The following is a 14,530-nucleotide window of genomic DNA, read 5'->3' as shown; positions in this document are numbered from 1 at the left end:
ACCATTCCACTCCGAATTTTCAGCCCTTCGTCTGTGCATCAACGGCTCGATGAGCCTCGTGATCTGTTAAAGGATCATCGATAAATGACGTTGCATGTTTTGACCGATTTCATACTCGCATCCCCCTTCTCGCCTCGTTTTATATACGGAACACATTGGCCGGCCACAACATTTGAACCCCTACTTGCTACGTCATTTATGCATATTCCCTTAGTTATATTAATCGTTATCCGTTACATGCACGACGGGGTACCCAGCTCCCCTTTCAATAACACAGTGTAGAAAAATGTAATAAATTTCTCGCGCTCATAAAGGTTTAAATATTCAAATATTTCGTATGTGATTTTTTCGGGCCTCCTGTCCAGTAACAAACATCATCATTTCATACCTCTATTATTCGCACAGATATTATTCACATTTTATTTAGTGTATTATATGAATTAAACTTCGATATACTCTACAAAAAAACTAAAAATGTATTTGTGCTTTCACACATAGACCTGGTAACCACTTGAATTCCTAATCGTATCAATTATGACCAGGAAATTCCACACATAATACGCATTAGGCCCTTCCCCATTTTTAGCCCGCCAATTGCAATCATATTTCCTAGGCAGTCCGTAAAGTGGAATGTTCTCGTTTAGCTCACTAGTTGCTTGCTTATCACACACGTGTATTTTACTGATATATTACACATTCAGTTACGGGTTTTCGTCCATCGTGCCAGCCATCACCCATTTTTCATGTAGGCATGTCTTGCGTGAACATTTGGCATACGGCGGAACGCTCCGATGGCCACACTCAAGAAAGAAAGAGTTTTCTGTGTGTCCGATTATCGGTCAAATCGAAATGCAGCGACCGGCACGTTGCAAACCCAAAAAGAAGCCAAAGCATGGAAACTCATATGCGTATACACACGGACGATCAGACCTACTCAAAATTGAGTCGAGTCGACTCAATTTCGTCAAGGGTGGATTTACTCAAAAATGAGTTGAATTTTCCGGACTTTTCCAGGAAAACTTCTCGAATATGTGGAAAATCGAAAGAGGTTTCACTCAGCCTAAAAATATACTAATGACTGAGTGAAACCTCTATCGATTTTCCTCATATTCGAGAAGTTTTTCCTGGAAAAGCCCGGAAAATTAATCTCACTTTTGACGAAATTTAGTCAACTCGACTTTATTTTGAGTCGGTCTGATCGTTCGTGCACATTTGAGTAATGCGTGTGAACGATATGCACACTTCCGATTAGATAACTGCCAGGAAAACTCGAGGAAGGCGTGCTTTTTGTGTGTCAGTGAGAGTGAAGTCAATTTTTCCTTGTTGCATCGAGTCACGAAGACCGGTTCGATTTGGATGGTTGATTTATGGGGGAAAAGAAATGCTTCAACAGGCGGGTGTGTGTAAATAGCGAAGTTCATAATACAGCGTGTCAAGTTCACAAGATAACCATGGAACAGGTTTTTGTTAGGTAGATGAAATTTATGACACGATTAGAAGCATGCGTTTTAGGCAATACTGGTAATCTGGGAAATTTCCAATCCACTCGGATTGCATCAATATTTTGCCACCTGCAGCTCTAAAGGACTTGGTTGCGGAAGATTTATACTTCAAATTTGGTGTATTAAAGTCGCTCTAAAACATGTTAGGTCATTCATGACATGTCCGGGGATGAGATTTGAACACGTGCACGTTTGCGTGAGAGGCAAGGATGCTATCCTCTACAATTTACAACGCGTTTTATTGAAAATAAACTAACCATAAGGCTCATATCATGTTCTGCTTGAATTTATTGTCCATCACAATCACGATCGCTCGGTTGATTCTATTAAAACACCTTTTGATTCTTACTCCACGATGCTCGACCAGTTTGAAAATTAAAGAAATAAAAATCGAGGACAGTTGTTTTTCCTTTAAACAAACTGAAGATTAGATTTGGAATAATTCTGAAACTCAACCGCATTGTTTGTGCATCATATCTCAATTATTCGCTTAATTATTGATTAGATATTGTTTCCAACAGATTCCATTTTGTATATACATAGTAAAAATCCATTGATCGTTTCTCTTCATTGGTTTTCTTTTTACATCATCATGGACATTAGGCTCATCATAGGTGTTGCCAGCATGCTTGGCATACACAGCTTTGGTCACGAACTGCTCATTTGCTAATAACTGTGCACACAGTTGACGGAACATAGTTCTTTTTGAAGCAGTAGATAGAATAGAGTGTAAGCTTGTTATAGATATGTAAAAAAAAGTAGATTTTAGTGCTAGTAGTGAACTGTATTTGTTTTTAAGTTGTACAAATGAGGTGAGAAATGCTCACTACTCATCTCGGAATTTAAGTGTTAAATTGATTAGTGTTGATTCAAATGTTAAAATTTACCTACTCTTTGCATATCTATAGTAAGCTATGATCCTAATCTATCAATTACTTTAAAGAAAAACAAATTTCAACAACTGAATGAAAAGTTATTAACAAATGAGCAGTTGGTGTGTACTACTGTGCATGCCAAGCATGGTTGCCAGGGTTATTTGTGCCACTGTGCAATTTTTTTATTCAAATTGACTAAAGTCGCATAAATACGATGTTATATTGCAAAGTGAAGATTGGGGCCTCCTTTAGCTCAATCGGTAAAGGCGCAGCTATAAAGCAAGAGGCGGCTTGGTTCGATTCCAAGTCCGGTCTAAACATTTTTCGTGATGAAAAATTTCTCAACATTCCTGGGCATATGTATGACTGTACTTGCTGCCACACAATTATACTAATGCAAAAATGGTACTGACTTTGAAAGTTCTCAATTAACAATAAAAATAACGCTCAATTGAGAACCTGTGTAAAGTCCCAGTAGATACGTAATAATGCTAAAGGAGAAGAATAGTGAAGAATTGACTATTTTTTTTTAATCCTTCAATTTAACAAACTGAATTTCTTGAAAGCATTTCGAGATCGCGGAAACAACATTTTTTTATTATTGCAGACAAGATCTTGAAGATTCTGGGACTTATTGAAATTTTAAAGATTCCAAGACTTAGATTGTATACAGGCTTGAAAAAATTCTCCCGTCAATGAGACTTGTAGTTATATTTGTTAAAAAAAAAACAAGAAACTGCATTTCAAACATATTAGAAGATTCTGGGCTTTGGTATTTTTAATGTTCTTAAAATTGATTTGTTTTTTAAGAGTAAAACATAATGAGGCAGATTTAATTGATTATTGGTGTTGATTATAAGATAATTAATAAAAATATCAATCCTGTGGGCGTCTAAGTGGAATACCTGTATAAAGAGAGAGAGAGAGAGATATATAGAGAGAGAGAGAGAGAAGGCTTAGTAATTTACATTTAATTTCATTACCTTATTTGCTTATCCTTGACAGATACGCGTATTTCGTCTACAATGTGCAGACTTCTTCAGTGTCTTGTAATAATACTCATGTAACGCCTTTATGCTAAGCATCCGTTTTTCAAAAAAATAAACACTTGTTATTAGTATACTGCACATAAAAGCATAACAGTCCCATGTGGAGGTTTTTATCAGAAAGCCGTTGTCCATTAAAAACGATTGTAGACTGTAGCTATAGATGTACTGTCATGCTCGTGTTTTTTTAGTTAGAGGAGTGGAGCGATGGGTAAGCATCTGGAACTAGCTTCCAAAATAAGCTTCTTTCAGAATCTTCTTAAGAAGCTCCTTCTGGTTGTCCCCAAGAGTCTACGGAGGAATAAATTTCAACGACGTTTTTCTCGGCAAGCGCTGTAATCTCGGTATTAGTGTTGCATTGGCCAAACATAAAATGGGAGGACAGAAGTCTAGAAGAGGAGCTATGATAGATTTGTATAACTGTATTTTACTGGTAATAGTTAAACCGTTTTTCAATCGTCATAGAATTCCATACTAAATTCGTGATGACATTGTCAATGTGAGAGTTGACCTTAAGTTTGTCATTAATAATCATGCCAAGATACGCGATCAATACTTATATTCAATCTCAACCATCTACTAAGAGAGGCCTGGGTTCAATCCTAGGGAAGTAAAGCCGTTGGTCCCCGGTTCATGAGTTGATGGGTCGATAGGTAGGGTCCAGGTGTGGGAGCTGCCTCCCTGGCGTCGGTAGCATTGGTGCACGGAAAACAAGATCGACGGAAAACAAATCAAGGAAAAAAATTGAAATCCTTAGCAGCAATGAATAACACAGTATCATCTGCAAAAAGATGAATGTGACAAAATTGGCAAACACGTTGCAAATCATTAATATACAGAATAAATAAAAAGGGGTTCTAATACACTTCCCTGGGGCACTCCAAGGTTTTTCTCCACGGGACTGGAAACACAATCATTAAAAACATATGTTACACAAATAGCTTTTAAAATATTTACTCGTAACTTCAAAGCGCTTGATTGATCGTAACAATAAGGGCCTAGATGGTTTACAACGCCAGTGCTGCGTTTTTTATTGTCATTGACAGACTTTCGCGCGGTATTGACAAATAGCCAATGATAGACTTGATCCTCAAAAAAAAAACCTTTGTCAAAATCTCATTAATTTTTTCGTCAATGACAAAGATTCACTTGGTAAAAACAGAGTAATCTCGTACAATTTGTGTCACATTATTGTTATCCAAGCAGTTCAAGACGAAGATGCTTATTCGCTTTAACGGCTCCATGTAATTGCTTTGCGCAAGTCATTTAATTTCGTTACAAATTTAGTAATTAAAACATAAATACAAAAATCAGCACATGCTCGCCACTGACAAGCATTGTCACAAACAATTGACATCGTTCGCCATGACGATGACTGTTAGCTCGAATGAGTGACCAAAGCAGAATTTTGAATATCGCCGTGTATTGTCGAGATTTTGCAGCACTGTACAACGCACGTTTTAGATCCAAAAAACAGCAACAATTGTATCTTTCCACTTCGCCAATACCAAATTCAACGCGGTTTCTCAAAAATTCCATTTCCAATATCCCGGTTGTTCTGGTATCAATAAACTATTACTATTTAAATACTCCAGCAGCTGCGTTTACACAACAAGTTCTAAAATTTTCTCTAATGTGTGCAACATGTTCGACTTCGGCTTTAATCGTTTCAGCAACTTTTTGAATAGGAACAAAGGATTCCTTCCAAATTTTTGGTACATGTCCAGTCTGCAATGGTTCATTTATAATGTCCAGCAAAATGTGGCCAGTTACATGAAAATAATCTTGAATATCTTCAGCATTAACATTACCTACTCCATCCGATTTTCCTAATAAAAAGCAAATAACTTTAAGTTCATCTAATGTAATTAGGTGAAAATCTTCAAATCTACAACTAAATATTATAACCCGGCTGTTTTATTTCGTGAGGTTCATCGACCAATTCAATGTATAGATTAATCAATGAAACACTGTTGACAAAATAATCATTAAATTTAGATGCAATTACTTGTTCTGATTGTTCTAATGTGCTATTAAAAGTTATTGACCGCGGTTTGCAATTTCTAGGCAGCAATTAAGATTTCAAATTTTCCATAACTCTTTTCTGTTGTTTTGATGCTGATCAGTTCTAGTCGTTTGTGTGTGTTTTTATCGATTGTTAATGTTTATTACACGCGATTGTGTACCTGTTCCAATGATTGTCACTATTTGATCTACAAAACTGTACCATTTTCCCTTTTCCGTTTAAGATGCAAAATATCCAAATTGTCGAGTTTTTCAAATAAACAAACTTTTGCTCAACTAATTGATTGGTACACGTTTTCAAAGCGTTAGTTATAACAGCTGTAGATTCAACTAAATTACAGGTCACGAATGGAAATTTCAAGTTTCTCTCAACAAGATTCGAAACAGACTGTTTTGAATATTTCTTCCAGCACTTCAATTTTACAAAACTCTCGTTATTATTAATAATATCCAATACATTAATCTATAAGGTCTCATGATCGATTATCACTTTCACTTTCTGGAACTGGACAAATTAAATCAAAATTTGAGTAAACTTGATTCATTATAGTGCTTCTGTGCCGGGAAATTCGCTTATACTTATCTACCGTTTGTTTTAAATTGAAAAAAAAATCAGCTAATCGCTTCAAAGGATATAGCTATCACGTTAATTAACATTAAAATCACCAACCAATACATTTAATTTACTAGAATCAAGGAATGTCTGGAGCCAGTTTTCAGAAGTTTTACAACAAAACGCTGGTCGCTAGAACTGGGAGAACGATAAAAAATGTCATAATTATCCATCTTCATGCTCCGCACAACTGTAATACCCAAGAACCAGTTGCCATTAATAGCTTCGTTGGTACAAAGGTTGAATTGAACTAATTCTTTGACATAAATAGCAACAAAAAACATCATCATCATTATCACTATTTTAGAATTAACGTTTTTTGCGTCTGGTATTTTGATTCAATTTCGACTAACTCGTCCTATATGCACTGCGCTGATCATTTGTTACAGCTAGTTTGTTTTCTGCTTGTTTTTTAAAAAAAAATAGCTTGTCATACTGTCCAATTTCTCACAAATTATTTTTTCAAGACCATTTGCGTTTGGCTAATGTTTCCCATCCCCCTATTTAACGCGATGTCCATCTGAGCAGCAATGTCTTGCACGGCAGTGACGCTAATATCATATTGGTCACACCCGCGCATGGCTATATTATTAATCTAAAAATACCATAGGCATCGGCAGGCGGATCAATATGGTATTTTTTTAATCCACCATAGCTTGCCCATAGTCTCTGTGCTGGGTACGTAAATAAATTATGCATAACTTATGTGAGATTGACGCATAATCAACGGAACCAACAAAATCACACTTTCATCATTTTACCTTCCAGTATCTAATCACGAGGAAAATAGTGAGCCATGCCCAACGGTGTTTACATGCCACCTGCTCATAGTAATCATGGTGATTTCTCTTCCCGCTGCCTATTGTATGTGTGTACAATACTCATCAATACGATCAAATGTAGGTCTCAGTCGTTGAAGAGTTTTTCAAAGGTGTTATTATGCTTTTATTAATACCAAACGTCGTTATGCGAACGAACCGAAAACGGATTCCATTTCGTTCACCAAATTTCAATGTCGGTTTTGCTTGGATTGGCGAGTTGCTAAAAAAATTGATCAACGTCTCGCTTCAGCAAGTGTTCGTTTCCAAGTGATCACTTTCTGGTGGAGTAAATTATTAAATAGCACGCTGTGATCTAACTTAAAGATCTTAGTTAGTTTGAAGGTGAAAACGCAGAAAAAATGGGTCAGACACCTAAACGCAAATGCGTCTCAACCACCATTAAGGCGAAAATTAACGTTTACTATTTAAAATAGAATTTCCGATAAAAAAAGTGATTTAATCACACCATTACAAGTGTGTTGAACATCATCGTGTGTTCTAGCTTACGAGTGAGGGATCATGAAAGTAAAACTAAAAAAATCCATCAATTGGTGATATCGAGAAGGAAATGCGTAAAGATAATATCAATTCCGTTAAAGACTGTGAAGCTGCGTCAAAATAATTGAACTGCAATTAATATCCTCCAAAAGCAAAATGTAGGTATATTCATATTAATCAAATTGTAGCTGCTATTGTATTTCTATTATTTAACAACAGGATGCACCCTATTATGAGCCTTGAAAAATGTGTATATGCAGGAGAAGAGGGGGTTTAATGTCCCTCAAAAACTGTCTACTTGGGTAGCCCCTTTTGTTAATTCTCATATCACCACATCAGTGATGCCAGATTTTTTCGAGGTAGAGGTATCCAATATGAGTACCCCGATACGATGGCGATACCTAATGAATTAATGAATCATTTTTTTTTTGTCACTTTAGAGCCATGAGTAGAGAACCTTTTCATTTCATACCAGTAGATTGTAATTTATTTGATTTTTTTATTAAAATTTCTATCAATAAAAGTTCAATTGAAACAAACAAAAGATTCAGAATATTATTTGGCAAATGTCCGAGATAATATAAAACAATTATGGTATTATGTCACCTGTTTCTACACATTCAGGTTGAATGCTAGTGGCAAGCATCATCTGTTGGTTTTCTGTGTGATAACAGATGATCTGCCAATAACGAAGTAGCATAGAGACGAACCAACCCACGGCTAAAAGTCGTTATAATAAAGAAAACTGATCTAATCTAACGAAGAAGCAACAGCGGGTGGTCAATCATGTGCTTATATCCGAGATAATTTAAAAGCAATTCTGACTTGCTTGTTTAAAAATGCAGAAGACCAGATCTGCCCATAAACGAAGAAACGGCTATTATGCCACCCATGTCAAATCACCAAAAACTGCATCACGTGGCAGGTATAATCTGTATCCATGACCGTGTGGTAAAATATTGCTGATAACTGAATTTTGGAGGCTACGGATTGAAAATTGGAAATAGCTTATATGCCATATAAATAAAAAATAATTGTCTAATATCCGCTTTTCGAGAGCAAATGTTTAGAAATTTTTAAACACAATGGCATCACTTTCAACGATAATTATCATAGCTGCATTTACGATATTTTCGTAATTCTATTGATTTATGGCATAAAACATTGTGTTTTGTGTTTGGCATATAAGCCAAATTTTATTTTTATGATCAATTTATTAAATCTACATTGTGATGAATTTTCTTATATGGTAAGCGTGCCAGTTATAACATTAGTGCTCCAGTTTTTAACCCCTAAGGCATGATTAAAATATTAAATAAATTTTCATGGATTTATTTGCGTGTATGTATGGAAACATCTACATTCTAACGTTGTATTGTTTGTTCTATCTATGTTCTTACGTTGTTCCCTACCTTCAATACATGACCAGTAACAACTTTTGTAGACTCCTACTACTCTTAAATTATTACATTCAAAAACTCTCAAAACCAACAGTTTTTAATCTTTTTAAAATTCTAGTGTTAATTAAGATGCAAAACTTCAGGAATTGTTCAAAGATATCGAAATTTGATTAATAGATGAGGCTTACAGATAGGCAAAAACATTTTAATTTTCGTGTTCATTCTAGTGGCATCTTCAACGAATCACCTTAAGGTCAAAGAAATTAAGCGGCAAGGCCACTGGACTCATGAGGCTTATCTGGAGGTTTCTAATGTATTGCAATTTAAGGCAATCGGAGGCCTTATGACGAATGTTTTTGCTTACTTTGCAGAATAGAGTAGGTTCAGTTTCAGGCTTCTTCACAATATACACACTACAAAAAAGTCATGTAAATTTCAGTTTCCTGAGACCGACACATGGAAGCGGCTTTTTGACACTAAAATCAGTTGAAAGAAACAAGAAAATCAAATCACTCAAACGTTCTCTTCGTCGAGCTGCTTATATTTAGATTTGAGTACACTCAATTTTACATGAAATGATTATTTACTTTCCATAATTTACGCCCAATATGGATTACGTCTCGTGTAAAAGTAGTTATTTCTAAGTTCTCTAAGCTTTCATCCTCGTCGCAGGGTTACAATGATAATAGCTACAACGCGATAAGTGATGTGTTGTAATGTGACTGTTTTTGCTTACTGAGTGTTGGTGGGTTCAGGTTCCTTCACATTATAATTATTACGACCGTAAATGTCGTATCGATTTCATTATAAACATGAGCACATCTCTTGGGTTTCGACTTGGGGATTATTCAGCGTATCGTATACTTTAAAGTCTGTTCCATTTAGTATTTGGCCGCACAAAATAGGTCATTTCTCCAAGGGTAAATATATTGTAAAAAAACGCTAAAGGTATTAGTTTTGTAGGATTTTTATTTAGCTTTAAGTAAATAATACAAGAAAAAATATTCGTCGGCTTTTTCGGATGAATTTTCGAACTCTTCGCGGAATACCTCTTGCACAGTATTACTGTCAACCTCATATACCATCCTTTTCCACAACTTCTCCAAATCAGATGGTGTTTTGATTGTTTATTCAATTTGCGCTTGATTATGGCAAAAAATTCAATGGGACGAAAATCTGGCCAATTTGGTGGATTGATGCTTTTCACAATAAAATCGAAATTATTTTGCTTATACCATTCTATGACATCGCGGCTTTAATGGCAGATGGCTAAGTCAAGCCAGAACGTTACGGGACTTTCTTGTGATTAAATGAACGGTAAAATTATGTTCTGGAGACACTCCTCCTTGTAAAGTTGTCCGTTCATAGTCGCTCCAGTGATGAAAATCTTTGTTTTCTTTCCGCAACTGCACATGCCTTGCCAAATCATCAACTTGCGAGCGAATTTATCTGCAAAGACAAATTTGAATGTATCCAGAGCATCCCCCTTACGTTTAGCAAAGTAAAATTTGTGGCCTGGGATTTGTCCAAAGTCCATTTTTACGTAAGTTTCATCGTCCATCAAAATTTGAGAGTGCAGATCACGTTCAATCTTCAATAACTTTTGAACAAGTATATAAATCCTGATGAATTTTCAATACTAAATAAACAATCCTTCCGGATCAAAACGCTGTCAATAGTTTCTTGCTACGACAATTAGAGGCGCTACAGTAATTAAAAAGAAGCGGCCGAATTCTAACTGGAACAGACTTTACATAAACGATAAAAACTTCTTAAAATATAAATTCCCTACTGTTGGTGCCGTTGAAATTTCATCAGATATAGAACAAACTATGATGAAACATTAATCACCAGTACCAGAAACCAGTTACCAATAGTATCACTCATAACAACTACCCTTGACGTTCCCTAACTGAGAAATGTAGACTTTTCACCTATCGAACAGCATTGTTAACTGAAATGCATTTCATATTTCAAACCAGATGTCTACCCGAGCAAAGAATGAAAACTAAGTTTGATATTTTGATATAAGCGTTCGTGATAACATATGTTGCCTACCGTGTGGACAAGTTAACAGTAATCATAACAAAAATGAGATCTAAATGGTATATGAAGGATATTAAAAAGATAACAAATTATGTTTTCTTGATAACAAATCCATGTATGCGTTTTGATATTAGTAATTGTGTTAAAACTAAACAAAATAAGTAATCAATATGTTATTACAAATATGGTAGGAAAACAAAAAAGTAAAAAAAAAAAACTAAATTAGTTATTATTTTGATATCATGACATCAAATTTAGTAATCTGAATGTTTTGAAATCTTTTGGTTGATATCAAGTTTCAAAATCAAAAAAATGTTGTCAATCAAGTGCGAATGGTGCCATATTAAAGTACAGAACTGGAAATAATCACCCAGTGGGACAAATTACAAGAATCGCTTTTATCATTATAGACAAATAACAAAAGTTAAAATTGAACGACGATTGAAGTTTATTAGATCCAATAGCATAGAAAAAGACGATGAGAAGTTTTTAAATTTAGAGTTTCGTTTTAATGACAAATGCTAGTGGAATTATATTCAATATAGAAATAAGACACATGAATCATGAAAAAAATTAGTCTACGATGGCCCTTATATTACTGTGAATGATAAATTCCTTCGCATCGAACATATTTTATCAGACGACGATAATGACGATATTTATATTGTTGGGAGAGAACTGAAAGTTAATGAGATTTATGACAACAAGTTTAATTATGAGCTAAGAAACCGACTAAACCTACGAAAATTAAATTACAATATTCAACAATGTATTAGTATAAGTATTACAGACGAACAGGACGAAATCAATTTTATATCGATTTATAAATTCAATGCACAGGTAGATTAACATCAATAAATGTTGTTAAACAACACTGTAAAATTTTCATTATGCCATAATTGTCTTTGTGATGTTCATAAAGGAACCTGATTGACTTGTTCGAAAAAAAATGTAGATTTCAGTGATAAATGTGGATGCGTTTTTTTCATTTAAAATTACAAATTATGTTTTTAACTTTATTTTTTAGAAATATCAAAATAATATCAAATTATGAATTCAACCGAAATAAAAAAAAATAGCATATCAAAATATTTTGTCAACATGATTTCAAAAACAAAATTAGACATCATTTTGATAGTGTTTTGATATCCGACTTTGCTCGGGTAATGCGTTATGTATCAGTGTACAATCAAGTCCTTTTGGCTGATAAATGTCTTTTAACTGAAAATTTGTGGTAATACAAATTGTATGGAAAATGGATTTCGTCAATATTGAGCCTCATACTACTGGACCTTATCCTATGTATCAGGGATTTTTACTTTATTATTTTAACGACTTTGAAGTCAATTATTAACTGATTTTTTGGAAAAGTTATAGGATACTGACTGGAAAAGTTGGTTACTTGAAACCTAATTTAAGAAAGTAAATTTCTGGAGCAAATATTTAGAAAGACATGTAAAAAATCACACCGCAAATTTCTGTAGGATGAAATCAAATCCCTAAATCAGTAGATATTTAACAATTCCGTAAAACTACGATTTTTTCCCGTATGAATGGCATCTCTGCATTCACCCGTCATTATTTTCCCTACAATGAAGAAACAATCACGAGTGTTATAAAGTGCGTATCAGAATAATAGAACCAGCTGAAATGAAATCATTTTTAATTGATATCACATTTACATGTTTTGCAAGAAATCTTGATGTTTTGAGTTTTACATGAAATGTACGTAAATAACTATTTCCACGTATCTTGAAGAATCCCCACAAAAATTGGGAGAAAAATATAACATCTATAAAGGTTGCCACATAAATTTTAAACAATGAAAAACAGAAAGAAAAATGTCCTACCTGTATTTCCAATCCAGCTTGCTTTTGTGCAAATACAGCGACAATATTGGCACGTCCGAAATTTCCGTCTCATGACCTCCCGCTTCTAGCAGTAACACCTTCCAGTCGCCAATCTCCGATAACCTCGAAGCCACCACGGCTCCAGCGGACCCTGCTCCAACAACGATGAAATCATACTCTCGATCCACCTCCTTCACATTGAACGGTCGATTCTCGGGATCGAACAGGTCATAGTTGTAGTACGCTAACGATGCAATCAGTATCGGTATGATCGCCAACTTTCCCACCCCTATTATCGCGGTAGCAGTCTTAACAGCAGCCGCAACAGTTGCCGTAACTGCAGCTACGGCCGGGACAGCCTTCAAAGCTGTTCCCCCTAGTAAGGGAACAAGCTTAATGAATGGGATCCCTGGTATCACCATGATTTCTTTTTACGAATAGACTTTTGCACTGTAAGAAACTCTAAGTTATCCGACACGCCACACTCCAATCAAACGTTGCTTATCTTAAGCAACTTGTTCAACTCATAACAAAAGATTCACTATAATCTCTTCCATGCCATCGCTGATCTTCTTGGAGCTCGAGGAATTCCTAAAAGGAACAGCTGCTGTCAAATGCTGAACTCGTTTGCCTATATCACACTGGCAACCAATCCAAAAAATAGCACCGTTCACTCAATAGGCCACTTTCGCAAATCATCAACCATGCAGTCAAGCGTGGATCTTTGGTAAAGATTGCTGCGAAAATTATGCAACCGATTCACCACACGATTTCCAGAGGCACATGTATAAGCGCGCGCGACCGCGAATCCAATCGAACGTACATACAACTCGACGTTCGGAATATGAATGAAGTTGCAAGGAGCATCAAAACCTAGATCGTGGCTCAACACCAGTTCAGCTGTTAACACTTTTCTGTTGCACTCCAACCGCCGCAGCGGAGAGTGAACTAAACTTGAGCAAACGGTCTGGAGAGTGTGTTGAAGTTTTTTTTTTGGGGAGAGCATTAGAAAGATAGTTGATTCATTTCATTCTCAGAGAAAACTGGCAAAACAAAAACAACTATGAATAACATAGACGTAGCAAGTCCGGGCAGAAGGGGGACTGCCTTAACTCAGCAACATTAAAGCGGTCAGCCAATTCGCGTTCGGTTTTTGACATTCGGCTAGATCCTCCATAGTAAAAAAATCACACCCCCCCTCCCTATTTATAAACCTAAATACACCTTTGTTAGATTATCTGGTATAGTTCGTCTCGCAAAAGTATTCTGGTTGTATTTTGTACTACGTTACCTGTACTGCACCTTAAAATATTTCATCAACCAAAGAGTGTGTGTATGAAGAAATACAGACTGTTAACTCTTGACAAGCACAGCAACAATGTTTACTGATCAATTGGTATACTTAACTAATATATTATCAACATGCCGGTCGATCACGGTGCGGTGCATGGTCAAGTGTCACAAAGTCACCTGCTCCCTCATAATCACCACCTCTGCAAACTATTGATCGGGCATGCGATTAAAAAATCCGCATCCGATTCAACGAGTCACAACAACACCTACCTTTTGTAGGATTATGCAAACAAAAATTGCATGTACAAGAAAATTGCATAGCTTTATCAATTCCATGGACCGAGTGCATCGAGCAAAGAGGCCTTATGGTAAGCATCACTGGCCAGTAAATATGGCTCTATTCGATTAGTGCACGGTACATATCACGATTGAACGCTGCTGGCTAGTTGAATTTCTTGTGGGTTGCGAACAGGGTTTACTGCTACGTGACCTTTGGTTTTGCTAAGCAGTAGTTATTAAGTTGACTTTGATACAGACTGAAGGCTTGACTTTATTTATTCG

At 35.7% G+C, this 14,530-nt stretch overlaps 1 protein-coding gene across 1 annotated transcript in view; it reads right to left on the bottom strand.

Annotated features, from left to right (window-relative positions):
- The window catches only part of LOC135713822 (glucose dehydrogenase [FAD, quinone]-like), a 40,847-nt gene extending 27,188 nt beyond the window's left edge, over positions 1-13,659 (bottom strand). Inside the window, exon 1 of the mRNA XM_065237057.1 lies at positions 12,677-13,659. Within this exon, the coding sequence (XP_065093129.1) occupies positions 12,677-13,098 (422 nt within the window). The 5' untranslated portion in view covers positions 13,099-13,659. The remainder of the gene's footprint in view (positions 1-12,676) is intronic.
- Between the last annotated feature and the right edge of the window lie 871 nt (positions 13,660-14,530).

This window comes from Ochlerotatus camptorhynchus, unplaced genomic scaffold (genome assembly GCF_037179485.1).
Source record: "Ochlerotatus camptorhynchus isolate MF236.1 unplaced genomic scaffold, CSIRO-AGI_Acam_v1.1 ptg000586l, whole genome shotgun sequence".
Taxonomy (NCBI): domain Eukaryota; kingdom Metazoa; phylum Arthropoda; class Insecta; order Diptera; family Culicidae; genus Ochlerotatus; species Ochlerotatus camptorhynchus.
The sequence above is the reverse complement of the archived record's forward strand: the minus strand, read 5'-3'. Positions and strand labels throughout refer to the sequence as shown.